Genomic DNA, 16682 nt, shown 5'->3' with positions numbered 1-16682 from the left:
TTTTCTCTTTCTCCGCCTGCAACACATCATCACCCTCTTCCTCCACCTGCAACACGTCGTCGCTCTCGCCCTCCACCTTCAACACGTCGTCGCCCTCTTACACCACCTGCAACACACTGTCACCCTCTTCCTCCACCTTCTACACGTCGTTGCCCTCTTCCTCCACCTCCAAGACGTCGTCCTCTTCCTCCACTTACAATACATCGTAGCCCTCGTTCTCCACCTGCAACACATTGTCGACCTCTTCCTTTACCTCCAACACGTTCTCATCCTCGTCCTCTATCTGCTATACAGGTTGTCGTCCTCGTTCTCCACTTGCAACACGTCGCCCTCGTCTCCTACCCACAACACGTCGTCGTCATTCTCGTCCTCCACCTGCAACACGTCGTTGTCCTGAACACTTTGTTCTTGTCCTTCACCTGAACACGTCGTCATCCTCCATCTGCAACACGTCGTTGTCCTCGTTCTCCATCTGCAATACGTCCATGTCCTCCACCTGCAACACGTCGTCACCCCTCTCCACCTGCAACATGTCGTCGACAGTCAGCGCGTCTGGCTGCGAAACCAGGTGGCCCAGGTTCGAATCCCGGTCGGGGCAAGTTAGCTGGTTGAGGTTTTTTTTCCGGGGTTTTCCCTCAACCCAATACGAGCAAATGCTGGGTAACTTTCGGTGCTGGACCCCGGACTCATTTCACCGGCATTATCACCTTCATTTCATTCAGATGCTAAATAACCTGAGATGTTGATACAGCGTCGTAAAATAACACACTAAAATAAAAAAAAAATGTCGTCCTCCGCTTGCAATACGTCGTCGTCCTTCTCCTCCGCTTGCAAAACGTCGTCTTTCTCCTCCATCTGCAACACGTCATCGTCGTCGTCCTTCTCTGCCTGCAACACGTCGTCCTCTTCCTCTGCCTGCAACACGTCGTCCTCTTCCTCCGCCTGCAACACTTCGTCGTCCTCTTCCTCTGCCTGCAACACTTCGTCGTCCTCTTCCTCTGCCTGCAACACTTCGTCGTCCTCTTCCTCTGCCTGCAACAGTCGTCATCGTCCTCTTCCTCCACTTACAACATGTTATCGTCCTCTTCCTCCACCTACAACATGTCTTTCTCCACCTACAACATGTCTTTCTCCACCTACAACATATCTTTCTCCACCTACAACATCTCTTCCTCCACCTACAACATGTCATCGTCCTCTTCCTCCACCTACAACATGTCTTTCTTCACCTACAACATATCATCGTCCTCTTCCTCCACCTACAACATGTCGTCGCCCTCTTTCTCGAACTGCAACACTCGTAATTCTCCTTCTCCTCCCCCACCTGCATCACGTCATTCTACTCCTCCTCTTCCTCCTTCAACTGCAGCATCTCGTATTACTCCTCTTGTATCTACAACACGTCGTCGTCATCGTCCTCCTCCTCTTTTACGTGCAACACGTCGTCGTCCTTCTCCTCTTCACATGCAAGTCCGCCACTTGTAACTCCTCCTCTGTCACCTTAAGCACCTCGCCCTCGTCATGCTCCTCCACTTGCAACTACTCGTATTCCTCTTCCCCCTTCACGTGCAACAACTCGCTCTTCTCTTGGGGTTGCTACCTTCCAGAGGTGAAGAGGAGGGACACTTCATACAACTAGTTGGAGGGGGGTAGTGGAAGGTACAATTATTGATCTTTTTTCCATACGGCCTTTCTAATGAAAAACGATTCATACGTATGTAATAAGTATAAAGAAGTATGACCAATTTAAATAACATGATCTATTATTATTATTATTATTATTATTATTATTATTATTATTATTATTATTATTATTATTATTATGCATAATGAAAAAGGTCAACATTAAAGAGAAATATAATAATTAATCTATGCTGATACCTTCGCACTGTTAGCACCTAATACTATTTCAGCATCATCTATATCAACCACATATTTAAATTTAATCCACAATGTAACCTTCAAGTTAGTAATAATTTATTTTAATCAACTTGTGCATTATTCTGTGTTGTATAGGCAAGCCCTCACGTTTCTAAATAAATAATTTTGTTGTTGCTGTTCCTGCACATTCGCTTTTTTTCATTTTCTATTCCACTGTCACTATCATCTGCTCTATATTTAAATTTGCTAAACATTTGTAAGTCGTCTATAAATCTAAACACAAGACTGTTACTTATTATTGACTACATCAAACAGCAACCAAATCCAACAATGAGACATATTTTAGTTTTCGATATTGCTAGAAATCTGTTGCATTAGCAGTGCAGTGTTGCCAAATACATTCAAAGACTGTGGTTCCAACTTCGTAAAAAATATATTATTCTATTTAAAAAAATAATAATAACAACCAAATTAATTATTAAAATACGCAAAAGTAGGATCATTTTACCATCTTGACAGAGCCATGTCTGGATACAGGACATTTTTTCTGAAATCGGGACTGCCCCAACAAAATTGGGATGGGTAGCAACCCTACCTCCTCTTTTTCCCTCACCTGCAATACTGCATCCTCCAGCTTACCAGCTTCATTATCATCAGCACTGTCACAGTCATCATTGTCACCATTAACATCACATAATCTTTTATTAATTGGCAGTAGGGTTCTTCCATTTCCCCCATTTTCACATTCCACTGTTATCTCCTCCCCCATTGTATTCAATACTTATCAATTCCGAAAAACCTCCAGCCTACTTACATTTCTGTTGTTATCGATTTCTCGCATATTTGAAAGAATTGATATGACTGTTTTGATTAAATCACAGAAATTAAGCAATGTACTGCTTGCAATTTCCAATAGCTACTACAAAGTCTTTTTATATAAAATTAGCAAGAAAGTAATTGTGCTTCCATTGTAGATGGTTGCAAATGACTAGTAAAATAATAAAAACAAATGAAGCAATAATGTAATAAATGTATAAATAAATTTAATAATAAATACATGCGAAAGTAAGTGAATAAATGAATAAATAAATGTGTAGATGAAAAGCGAAGAATAAAATTAAATGAGAGTTAATGTTTCAGTGTACATAAGTGTAATGATTATGTAATATAATATTTGTTTACTTTAAGTATATAATATATACTTATTATATTATACACTAAAGGTATTTAGTGTCCAATGTTAGTTACAAGCTAAGTGTTATTTGTAATATGCTCTTCAGGTATTCGATGATGTTGCTGTGGAGCTAACTATGGCCCTGCTACAGTACTTTAACAGCAACCCACCAGAGGAACAAATCTTTCGCTGCATGAAGGCTCTTAATCGTTTCTGCCAGATCTCACAACAAGATGTTCCACAACTGATCCAGATGATCGGTCCTGAACCAGCCAAATTTCGAGGAACTTCTGCTCGAGTTGACGATCTCATTGCTCAGATTAATAAGAGACTGCGTTAGTTCCATGGCATACTTAGCGTCTGGTCTTCCATCAGGAGGAGAAGCTGTCCAGTAAAGAAGGGATTCGCATCATTATAATGAGCAGGATAATCATGATGTAATATCGGTATTAAATTATTATGCGATATATAATATCCTACCTGTCTACAAGTTACACGGTATTTATAGTGCAATGTATGCTCAAAATGTAATGAGATGGAATTATTTATGTTGTAAAAGCTGTTATAAAACTTAAAATAAAACAAAATTATATTCTAAGTTGAAAAAACAACGGAATTATTCAATAATTCTGTGTATGTCTTTCTTTAACTGAATGAAAGGTAGAAGAATAGGCTATTCTGTTGTTTCGTGTCTCAAATCTGAATTTGTATCAGATTTTCTGATTTTCTACAGAGCGATCCAAACGTCGCGCACATCTTAATAATACATTCACATATATTTATAAAGATGATTTATTACGTTTACTTACATGTATTCTATTGATTAAGGCTGGTTGAGTGGAAGAGAAGGCCTTATGGCCTTAACTCTGCCAGCGAAAATAAAACATTATTATTATTATTATTATTATTATTATTATTATTATTATTATTATTACATGAGTTTTCACATGAGTTACTTCATTTTTCATAATATATGCTGAAAATGGCATGTACGAACTCTTTTTACCATGTTTGCGGCCACTTGTTTGAGCAAGTGTACATTGATGTTGTTAATCTCTGTTGTTATGTTCCTTTTTAGTTCCTCCAGAGTGTGCGGCCTGTTTTGTATACCCTTCCTTTCAGATAACCCCACAGGAAGAAATCTGGGGACATCAAATCGGGGGAACGTGGGGGCCATAATATTTGAGAAATGATATGGTCACCAAAAAACTCGTGCAAAAACTGCATGGTTTCATTAGATGTGTGACATGTGTCACTGTCCTGTTGGAACCAACAATCACATTCATCATTGTCAAGAAGTGCTGATCCACATTTCTTAAAACAGGCGACTAATCTCGTTATGGTCGAATTGTTAGGCACTGCCACATCCGGATAATTCCTAAGAAATTCGTCTACACCACGTGCATAAGAACGACTGGAAAAGTAATGTTCAACAATGAAAACTCATTGCTGTTGGGAAAACGACATGTTTGCCGAGCAGTAAACAAAGGACTACTGCAAGCGTCAATGTATACATACACATCACAATGACGTCTAGGTTTGTTGCTGTTAATACAGTGATGCTATCTAGTGGTGGCCGATAGCACTTTCCAACTGCACTACTGAATATAGATACTATGGGCCATATTCATAGACATTCTTAGTGCGGGCTTCCAATGGATGATCAGTGAATTAATGTTTTCGTATTCATAAACCAGTGTTAGCGATATGATATGATATGAATCCTGTACAAGTAATCACTCAATAGCCAGGGCTAGTTTAGCACGCTCATAGTGCAGGATAGCGAAATGTCTATGCATAGCACCCATTAATTTTGATGTGCGCGACTTTTGGATCGCTCTGTACTTTGGTGTAAGTTTTTTATAATGCTTCCACATGTTTTAAATTCCGTTCTGATTTTGATTTTATGTCTTCAATCAACAACTAATTATATTTTCATTCATTTACTGTAGTTGAATAGGATGTAGTTTGTTGCATAAAAATTGACACAAAAAGAAATGACGAGCAAATTGTTACATATGCGGAATTAAGCAAAAGAATTGCTATGTACACTTGGAAGTATTATTGTCAAATCAAAATATTTGTAAAGTAGAAACACCAGCAAAATGCTAGTTGTATTTTCAGTAGCATCCCACTTGACTCATACATTTTATCATACCCATTTCTTCTGCATATTAAGAAAACTAATAAATGCTCTAGAGCCTCCATAGTATAAAGTTTGAGACATCTATACAAAAAGCTTACTCATAAAATCAAAAATGAAAATGATACAGAATCCACTGAATGTGAAATTAAGCACCTAGAGATTGTTCACTAGGCTGTTGGATGTGAAATTAAACACTTATAGGCTGTTCACTAGGCTGTAATTTCAATAGCACTATAAATGTCTCGTCTTTATCTGTCGGTTTCACAGTGAAGATAAAGCCTGAACTATATACAAACATGTTATTAAAAGTTTTGTTATATTATAACAGTAATATATATGATTGGGTGTCGAATTATTTCAATCACATCCCTTATTTTTGTTTATTTTTTGTACACATTTTTGCATATCTCGTTTTAAAAAATTTAAAGATTGTGGTAAGTTTATTGAAGAAACTCATTACATTTAAAATAATATATTATTAATGTAATATTAGAATCCTGCTGGTCAGGCCATTGTTATCAGTTAGCCTTATTTATACAAGATTGCTAGGCCCTTCATGTAACTTCCTTATGCGGACATTCTGTTCTAAAGCTACAAATGCCAGAACTTCCATTGTCCAACGTAATACTATATTTTAAGGCTTCTCTACAGTCTTATATTGACAGTTGACAGCTATTTAAAGTACAGTATAATTTTTTTATATAATTCATTTTTAATAATATTTGAAATACCTTTGTATCAAAATTGCTTTTATATTGTAGGGCATATTATAGTAATTTTAAAACATAAGCAATTTTCTGGAGAATTAAGTGCATCATAATAATACTAGTTTTGAATTGAATGAATAACTAATAATTTTGTGTTACTGCTAAGCCACAAGATTGATTTGCATTTGTAAAGTAAAATAAATTCATTTTGTTGTTAATTTTTTTCATATGTATGTATGTATGTCTATACACACTTATTAATAATAAACTTAATTAAATGTGAAATTTGCATAATTCAGTTAATATAAAGATATTTATTTTTACACAGCTGTTATATTTTTGACAGCTAAAATGTAAAGTCTGTGTAAACAATAAAGCAGAGACACTTTGCACGTGTGTTGACATTGTTTACTTCTTCCCAGTGTCATGATAAGAATATTGCACTAAGTACAGTGCTTGTGAGGATATAGATGTGGCTGGCTTTATGGAGGGAAGGAAAACAGATTTCATCATATGCAAATGTGGCTTAATGAATTGGGAAATAGGCCTGCAGTCGTACTTGCTAAGTTTCAAGGTAATTATAGATAAAACAATCGCCTCAATATTTCAAAAGGAAATGATATAGAGGTTTTTTTATGTATTTAATTTTGTATACTTATCTATGTAACTTCAACACTTAGCAGACTTATTTCTGAAAGTTTATTTTTTAAGTACGGTACCTAAAAATATTTCAGTAATTAATAGTATATTCTCTTCATTCATTCATTCATTCATTCATTCATTGTTCTGCCCAAGGGCAGGTTTTTCACTGTAAACTCAGCTTTCTCCAATCTTTCCTATTTTCTGCCTTCCTCTTTGTCTCCTCATATGATCCATATGTGTCTCTATTGTAAGAAAATTTAAAATGCTCAAGAAAAATGAAGGAAAGATACAGTTCACATATCTTACGTTAAAGTTTAGTCTGAAATCTGATTTCTCAATTCACACCAGAACATAAATTCATGAATGTTTTCAGAAATCCATTTCTGTAGGAGATTAATTATTGGATTATTTGAAGATTTATGTCTCAAATTGAGAAGTTCTTCAGAAAACAAAAATTCTCTTTTCTGCTTTGTTTACGTAATGGCTCAGAATAAGTTAATTATAAAGTCATTATAGGCAACATTGAAACCATAAATAACGTAAATAATAAAAAAAAATTAAAAACATTTTTGGAAACGTCCTGCCTACACCATTTAATTTATTATACATGATCTTATATGTGAAGCAAAAATCTTTTTAGTTCCTAACATATACCTCTCCAGTTGATTTTGAATAAATCGCCATTTTGTTATTTTTCTAAATAAAGGAGTCTATATTATGTTATTTTAGTGGAAACTTTTTTTTTTTTTACAATTACATGGAGGAGGAGATCGGAGGCTTGCACCACAGCCTGAGGCTTATTGTGCTCACCACTCCTCTTCGTAGAAATGAATGTTGAACTCCTTATAGTCGCTTTGCTTAGGTATTGTGACTAAGATATGTGGTTCAATACGTCTATTTTAGCCATGTAGATTCAAGGTCTAGTGAAGTCCCACTTTTCATAAGCATAATCCCCAGAAAATCTGACTTGTATGTACTGAATATGAACAAAATCCGTTCAATAGTTCTGTGGAAATTTCTGTACATAAACAGACTGCCAGTACGCCAGAAATCCATTTTTCTATATTAGATGTGCTGAAAACTTATTTCTATAAAAATTATTTTTTTGATACTTCGTATAATGAGAAGATAACACGACATTCTGAGGATTATAATCACACCCTCCATTAGGTGAAAAGGAATGCCACTCTGCTGCTGTTAGAATTCAAGTGTTTTTTTATAATGGTATATCTTGTACAATGTGCATTCTTCTTTTTATAACAATGAGAAAACTACCAACAAAATTCCTCCTCAGTAAAAAATAATTGCGTCTTCCTCCACTTTAGAAAGACAGTTAACGGTATACTAATATTGTCGTCATAAATATTAACATACAGAAATTCAAATATAGGTAAGTTATTTGTATTCATTATATTGACCACTATTTCGAAAGAGATGTCCATAAATTAATGACAAACAGGAATATCATTGGTAATATAGTAATTTATATAATATCTACGAAAATAGTTCAGATCAGCTGTTTCCTCTGTAGTTAATGTCTTTTTTGTTATAATATTGCATGCTGCTAAAAATGTTGGATCTCGAAACTAGTAAAGTTCAAAATTCTTCTTGCATAATGACAGTGTTGTTAGCTGTATTACCATACTTTTTAACCTTGTGATGTCATTTAAAATACAATTTCTTTTTTCTGTAATGTATTTTGAGACCCTCTAAAAAGAAGGAACATTTTATGTTAATATTTCTCTTGAATCTAATTCCAAAAACATTTGTATGAAATGATATTTGTAAGTATACTGTGTCTAAAGAATATTAACACTTATACCGGTATTAGTAGTGATTCACACTTACATACTACACTAACTTCAAAATTTCTCCACTTGTTCACCATCGCTTTCAACACAACTTTTCCACGTGATATGCAGAATTCTTGTGGAATTGCTGCAGTTGCATCCATTATTCTCTAATGCAGATTATCATCACGTGGCTTGGTTGCATATTCACAGTCTTTCAGCATATCTCACAGCCAAAAATCGTAGTTATGTCTGTTCATGTGTCCACTGACATGAAAGCTTACCTTTTCACTAAATTCCACTTTTCGGTAAATTTCAGAATCCAAATTCTCCATTAAAAAAACAAAAAAGAATATTACAAACATTAACACGTGCACCCTGTGAAAAGATTTATTAAATCTACATAGCCTACTTAGACTTCAACAAACAAAATTCGATACACAATCTCAAGGGAAAAAGTGGAACACTCTGCGTCATAATCCACAGTTAATTTCCTATTTACCACGAAAATCGTCTCTAGCTGCATTTAGATTGGCAACAGGCATGACCGTTTGGCCAAACACCTGCATAGAATTGGAATATATCAGTCCCCTAACTGCCCATTGTGCAACTCAAACCAAGAAATGGATTCAGAACACCTCAAAATCTGTGCTTCAGTGGCTGACCATGATAATATCTTTGAAAAATATTGAAGTGCAAGAGGTCAAATGACTTTATTGTCAACACCTGGCATTAGAAAACAACAACATTAACACGTGCAAATTTGTCTTCAAGTAATAGGCTCTATGCAATCTGCATATGATGTAGTCACATCCCAAGATTCTTCTTCGAAATTTTTCATACAGTTTATCTGGAAAGAGCAGATTCTGCATTGTAAGTAACATCTTGTTGATTTGTTTGGACTACGTAAGTTATAAATATTCCATTATCTAATAATTACCATTTACCTCACATTGTCACTCAATATAAATTCTAATGATCCATATTTATGTTGCAAGCAGTATCACAGTTAACATCTGATCGACAAGATTGTAAATCTATTAAGGAGAATTGTTTCTCTTCTACTAGCATAATGAATAAGTTTATTGGGTCTTATATTCATATTTTATATGATAATAGAATGCAATTCTATAGGAGTAAGTTGATTACTAAGGCTTAAAGAAATTTAATCTTTATTTATAGCTTTGAAGGATACTAGTTTAAAGTTAACTTAAAGCCTTTAAAAGAGATTTATTACTAATGTACATAATATTAAGCCTAAAGTAGGTTCTTTCTTGTTACAGTGAAGTTCCTGTGTTGTTTATTCAGTTATACTTTCCTAAAAGAGTTTTATATATATATATATATATATATATATATATATATATATATATATGCACACGGTATATATATATATATATATATATATATATATTAGTTTACCATGTTATGTTTTCGTTATAATGTCAAGGGGAGAATGCGACAAAAGTAGAAAATTCGAATCAAGCCATTTAAAAAGGCAAAAAACGGGTGGCAACAGAGCAATTGAGAAAACAGTTATGTGGTTCGATGTTTTAATATGTTAAGATCAATGAATCAGTGTCCGTAACTGAGCATTCTGCGAGAAGTGATGACTTGACCCTTCAAGAACCCTCCATTTCTACAAATAAATGTGAGTATAATCAAGCTAATGAAAGTGATATAAACAGTGACACTGATGGTGCGTCTTCTAATGAAAGCTTTAATGCAGCAGGATCAATTAGTGAAATATGCACTTTTGATAGCGCTGACCTTAGCAGTTGTCGAATTCAGGACAAGAAAAGGTTGCAAATTATTGAAAAAGGACTCGTTCTAGAAGAAAATACTGTATTTCCATTGGACGTCAATAAGAGACACTTTTCATCTGTCTACTATTTCAGGATTTTAAGCAATAAAGAAAAACAGGACAGACGTTGACTTGTATATTCTAAAAATCGAGATAGGGTATATTGTTTTGCTTGTCGACTTTTTTCGATCTCAGTGACAGCATTATCTTCTCAGGTCAGTGGTGATATTCAACCGGTTCGGATGAACCAGTTGTTAAGTTATTTCTCTTTTTATTTGTTCCTAGCATGGACATATACTATACCGGTATATATTTAACATAGATACACATGAGAGACCTGGTTGTTAAACTTGTTGAATATCACCACTGTCTTAGATGTGTAACGACTGGAAAAATCATTGCAGTCTTCTAAAATTCCATAAAAATAGTCCAGACTACTCAGATGTCATTCAAGATTTCAATTCAGTGAAAAGTAGAAAAATGAAATGAGTTTTGATTTTGTGTGCAAACATTTTAGTTCATTTCAAAAATATTAATCAAATAGATTACTTTGATTTATTGTCAGTGTGTAAGAAGATTTTTTATGACTAAAAATGTTGGTCAGAATTCAGCTTCGTAATATGGTGAGTAGTTTAATATACTACTACTTCTGTTATTATTATTATTATTATTATTATTATTATTATTAATAATAATAATATTTCTGCTGTCATTATATTGATATGGGGCCATGTATACAAGTTTGCCTAGGGCCTTGCAAATCCTAGCACCACCACTGCCACTGGGCCATCTGATTGTGCTCAAAGCAATAAGAAACACATTGTCGGTGAAAACCTTAAAATCAAAAGACAGAGTATAGTTATTGATTTTTTAAACATGCCTGAATGTTAAATAAATTCGTAAATAGGATAATAATATAATGAGTAAATGTTATTCATAGTATGTAATGTTGTTTCATGTTTATTTTTACTATATTTTCTTTCAGAACATAAAAACGGGTAAAATTTCAAAACTCCCCGTTACAGTAGTAACCCTTCTAAAACAATACAATTTTCCTAGACCCCATAAAATTGTTGCATCAAGATTCGACTGTATATTGTATATTCATTCCATAATTTGAATTCTGCTCTAAACTTTTAGCCCATTTTAATTGTGGGTCTATTCTTCTTCCTCCCACGACCTTTTAATATTAGACTTTATACCCAGGTTGTTGTTAAACATGTGGATTCAGAAATATAATTACTGTTGTACACGACTTTAACCATGATCTATTTTCAAAAATAAAGTTGGTGGGAACATGCTAGTCACTATTTATGTAGCAATAAACATTACATTAAAACAAAAACCAATACCATTTCGAAGCATCTATCACAGAAGTTCCTGAACAAAATTAAGTAAATTTGTAAAATGAAGATAAAGAAGGAGTAGGCCTAAATAGAACTTATTGATGCAAAGATAAAAATTGAAAATGTAACTGTGATAGATGGCTGCATTGAATAAAGATGCCGATATATCATAATTTTATTGAAACTCAGAAAACTAGTTGATATGAGATTACAGTAATGAAAGTTAGGCTAATAAACCTTAAGGAGCAAAGTCCAAACAAGTAAAAATTTAACCTTTAGACTCTTAATTTAGATCGTCTTAAATACTGTATATTCTTTGACTGATAAACCAGAAACGACACTGTACTTGTGGATTGGTATAGAATAAATCTCTCCTGAAGTTGGTTTTCTAAAGGCCTTTGGTTGTATCTTGTAAGTATCCATGAATATTATTACAAAATACATCGCGATGGTGCACATTAATTTATTAAATATTACGAAAAAAATGTTAGTTTTCATGTTTTGTTATTGTATTTAATTAATATGCTCTTATAAAGGTTTAATTAAAATTTTCTGGCATTAATCACGGCAAATAATGAGTAGAAACAAATAAAAGTGTGTTACATGAAATATTTGATTACGCAGATATTGTGCAAATATAGGCTTTCAAATATAAGGAAAGGACTCAGAGTGTATATATATATATATATATGGAAGATAACACGCTGCTTTTAGACAGCGAAAAACTAACTGTTACTAGTTTGAACCAAGCCTTAAAACGACAATTCAATGTATTTTTCTTTACTGAGATTCAATACTGTGACCAAGATTAATTTAATAGATTTCAAACTTTAGAAATATGCACATGTACATACATATGCGAATTTAAATCTCACTCAGATCTATAAAAATAACATACAAACAGTTCTCTTTTAAATATCCTGTACACAATGCAATAGCATTAACCTGATGCTTGTAAGAACTTGCAAAAACTAGAAAAAAGCAGAAATTTAAATTGTAATAGAAATTATACTTCTGTACATAAATCATTATAAATTACCGGTATATATTTATGTTATACAAATGTACTGTACAATATTGATTTAAAATTAACTACTTAATTCATCTCAGTATAAAGATAACTTAAAAAAAAAAAGACTACAGTATAATAGCAAAAAAAATCTGAATATTTTGAAGGGACTAGATATTTTCTTTTATATTGCTCACAGATGTCTGCCATAATATTTAATTTTAAAACGTTGAGAAATGTGAATAAAGTGGAGTGTTTATGTTCTGTCACAATGGTTCCCACCCTGTGGTCTGCAGACTCCTGGGGATCAGCATGTGATTCGAAAAGGAGTCCGCGGAAACAAGGTACGTTTTGAAATGCTATTTAAATTATACTTAAACTTTATCATGTTCCCTGAGCTTATGGTTTTTTATTTTATTTTATATTTTTGCTTGTGTTAGAGACTTTCTAGCAACATGTACTCTTGTCCAAGATCGTTGGAAATATAAAGAACTTTTTGATTAACATTAAAATTAAGGGAATATTTTCCTTCCCTCATTTGAGAAAACTGAGTGAAAATCTATTCTTGGCATAAAAAAAAAAAGTTTGTCCGTCAAAGAAGGAGAGAAGCTGTTAGAATTGTCGTCTGAAATGAGCTTAAAGATCGTGTTTTCTATGAGGAGTCTCTTGCAATCTTGGTTGCATGCACGACCATGTAGGCTATCCTAATGTTTTCCGAATTTCAATACAACACGTAAATGTTATTTGCATCAACATAGGCTACTTGTATTCAATGTACAGCTGTCAAAAATAAAAAGTGACCACTCTCTAGAATCTAAGTTCCTTTTGGGTACCTTCACTACATATTGGAGACAGGCAATGTTACATTTTGTTGGATCACATGGCCTGATATCTACAGTTATACCGTAATTGAAGTGTTCTGCATGTTACTATTGTAGTGTAGTGGTAGCATTCTGAACTGACATTCATGAAGTCGTGCATTTGAATCCAACCTAATGCTTTTTATGTTTTTTTTAAGAGAGAGAGAAAATATAATTGCTTCCGTCTCTTTTATGGCTGTTTTAGTAAATAACAATAGTTTATGAATGTATTATGCCTTGACTTTATCATTATTTATTATAACATTATGGCTGCAAATAGAAAGAAAGATTTTATTCTCAACAAAAATATTTCTCGTGTCATAAACAAAACAAACTTACTGGCGTCTGCTTTAGAAAATTCAAACAATTAAAAGTTAAAATAAAAAAAAAGCAAACAAAAAGCCACGATTCAATATTTAGTCCATATTCCTCCCACCTTGATCACATCTTGCAGTCGAATGGGTATGGAATCGACTAGTCTTTTCAAATAGCAATTGTTCTCAGCCACAGCATCCCAGGCATCCTGTACAAACTTCCACAAATCATCATGGCTGTTTTAGTAAATAACAATAGTTTATGAATGTATTATGCCTTGACTTTATCATTATTTATTATAACATTATGGCTGCAAATAGAAAGAAAGAAAGATTTTATTCTCAACAAAAATATTTCTCGTGTCATAAACAAAACAAACTTACTGGCGTCTGCTTCAGAAAATTCAAACAATTAAAAGTTAAAATAAAAAAAAGCAAAATAAAAAGCCACGATTCAATATTTAGTCCATATTCCTCCCACCTTGATCACATCTTGCAGTCGAATGGGTATGGAATCGACTAGTCTTTTCAAATAGCAATTGTTCTCAGCCACAGCATCCCAGGCATCCTGTACAAACTTCCACAAATCATCATGGCTGTTTTAGTAAATAACAATAGTTTATGAATGTATTATGCCTTGACTTTATCATTATTTATTATAACATTATGGCTGCAAATAGAAAGAAAGAAAGATTTTATTCTCAACAAAAATATTTCTCGTGTCATAAACAAAACAAACTTACTGGCGTCTGCTTCAGAAAATTCAAACAATTAAAAGTTAAAATAAAAAAAAGCAAAACAAAAAGCCACGATTCAATATTTAGTCCATATTCCTCCCACCTTGATCACATCTTGCAGTCGAATGGGTATGGAATCGACTAGTCTTTTCAAATAGCAACTGTTCTCAGCCACAGCATCCCAGGCATCCTGGACAAACTTCCACAAATCATCAGGACGTCTTGGAGGGGCTAATATTAAGTATGTGTAGGTTATGGTCTGCCTGTAACACATCCTTATGTCGTTTTAATGAAGTCCATGATTATGGTATATCTTGTTATTTAGTCAATTGTTGGAACCTCGGCATCACTCATGAAGCATCTAAGCCAGGAGATAATTGAGTAGGTTGACCAGTTCCTTTCCCCCTCCATTGCCTACACTGTTGACTAGTAACATATTCCATTAATCAGACTTAAGATGTATACAAACGACTGTTCTTCCTCTGACACATATCAAGTGAGATGTACTGCCTGATAATGATTATCTCTTATAAATGGGTAATTATTGTGTCACCATCAATCATGAGATCCGTGAGTAAGTTACATCACAGCGACAGTACGTCTTTGAGTAGGTATCTGTTTTATATTGTAACTTTTATTCTTACATTAACCACCACACACCCGACAACAATGTGACTTTATTTTTAATAATTCACCCGACAACAATGGGTACAGTATTCCACTTAACACAGCAACACAATAATCGTTGTTGCACTCCACACGACGACAATGACAATACACGACGTGTATTATGGAGAAGAACAACAATTTAGGCCTACTCCTTATTTCAATTAAGGTTCACAATGTACTATGTCCAGAACACAACTGTCAGTTCTCAGTTCATAGTTCGTTTGCCTTGGCTAGTTCTTCTAGCTCAATGTTCAAGTTCACTGCACATCGAACTCAGGTCTTCCGAACTGCGTCACACTCGCCTGGTGGACACTGTCGCAGTTACAGACTCATTCACTCAAGTTCACTGCACTTCGAACCCAGACTTACCAAGCCGCGGTTCACTGCACGTCGAATTCAGGTCCCCCTTGCTCGCTACTGTCCAAAACAAGACTTGAAGACTGATTGACTCACTGTCGGCCACTCGCACTTTTATTACTAGGCCTACACCACTTTCTGGACCTTCGAGAGAATTCCACTTCTAGATGTTTCCCTTGCTCTCTCTGCTCTGCACTGTCACCATAACCTTCTCCCCTCACTCTGTACTGCAGCTACAGCTCCTACCGAAGCTCGAGTTCCCATTTCTCCACGCCTTCCTTCTCGCTAGATGCGCGCGCACACTCCTGAGGCAATCAGAACAATCCAGACTGGTGCTACAATATATATATATATAATTAAATTATGTTTTATTTAATGACGCTCGCAACTGCTGAGGTTATATCAATATTGCCCGCAGGAATTCTTTTACATGCCAGTAAATCTGCAGACATGAGCCTGTCGCATTTGAGCACACTTAAATGCCATCGACCTGGGCCAGGATCGAACCCGCAACCTCAGGCATAGAAGGCCAGTGCTATACTGACTGCGCCACCCAGGGTGATTATATAATATATATAAATAAAACTGAATGGAGGGAAAGTGGAATAATGACAGTGGAAATGGAAGAACTCTAAGGAAACCTACCCTAACACCGTCTTTGTATTTCAGTTGCACTTGCCAAGAATTGAATTAAGGTCTTCATTGTAGAAGGCCAACATTCTAGCTGTTCGGCTAATGGTGTGCCATATTATATTTCTGTATAATAAATTGCAAATAACTGTGACTGAATGAAAACAATGAACATGTGTTAAAAAATGGAATACAATGTAAAATATTGTTCTACATTTACCGTGAAAGAAGATGAAAGTCGTGTACTACTGTGGTTAGACTAATGGACAACAAACTTTAAACAGATCTTAAGAACAGTAACAGAAAATCTTACTTACAACTTACTTACAAATGGCTTTTAAGGAACCTGGAGGTTCATTGCCACCCTTACATAAGCCCGCCATGCATCGGTCCCTATCCTGTGCAAGATTAATCCACTCTATCATCACATCCCACCTCTCTCAAATCCATTTTAATATTATCCTCCCAGCTACGTCCTCCCCACAGGTCTTTTTTCCCTCCAGTCTCCCAACTAACACTCTATATGCATTTCTGGATTCGCCCATATGTGCTACATGCCCTGCCCATCTCAGACGTCTGGATTTAATGTTCCTAATTATGTCAGGTGAAGAAAACA

The 16682-nt window shown here is 34.7% G+C and overlaps 2 protein-coding genes across 6 annotated transcripts in view; both read left to right on the top strand.

Annotated features, from left to right (window-relative positions):
* LOC138700920 (uncharacterized) overlaps positions 1 to 6304 on the top strand; it is a 205283-nt gene extending 198979 nt beyond the window's left edge. For all 5 annotated transcript variants that reach the window (XM_069827378.1, XM_069827352.1, XM_069827361.1 and 2 more), the window contains one exon: positions 3162 to 6304. In XM_069827378.1, the coding sequence (XP_069683479.1) occupies positions 3162 to 3395 (234 nt within the window). In that variant the 3' untranslated portion in view covers positions 3396 to 6304. The remainder of the gene's footprint in view (positions 1 to 3161) is intronic.
* A 6451-nt stretch (positions 6305 to 12755) lies between these two features.
* LOC138700896 (sodium-independent sulfate anion transporter-like) overlaps positions 12756 to 16682 on the top strand; it is a 50330-nt gene continuing 46403 nt past the window's right edge. Inside the window, exon 1 of the mRNA XM_069827305.1 lies at positions 12756 to 12843. Within this exon, the coding sequence (XP_069683406.1) occupies positions 12771 to 12843 (73 nt within the window). The 5' untranslated portion in view covers positions 12756 to 12770. The remainder of the gene's footprint in view (positions 12844 to 16682) is intronic.

This window comes from Periplaneta americana, chromosome 1 (assembly GCF_040183065.1).
Source record: "Periplaneta americana isolate PAMFEO1 chromosome 1, P.americana_PAMFEO1_priV1, whole genome shotgun sequence".
Classification (NCBI taxonomy): Eukaryota; Metazoa; Arthropoda; class Insecta; order Blattodea; family Blattidae; genus Periplaneta; species Periplaneta americana.
The sequence above is the reverse complement of the archived record's forward strand: the minus strand, read 5'-3'. Positions and strand labels throughout refer to the sequence as shown.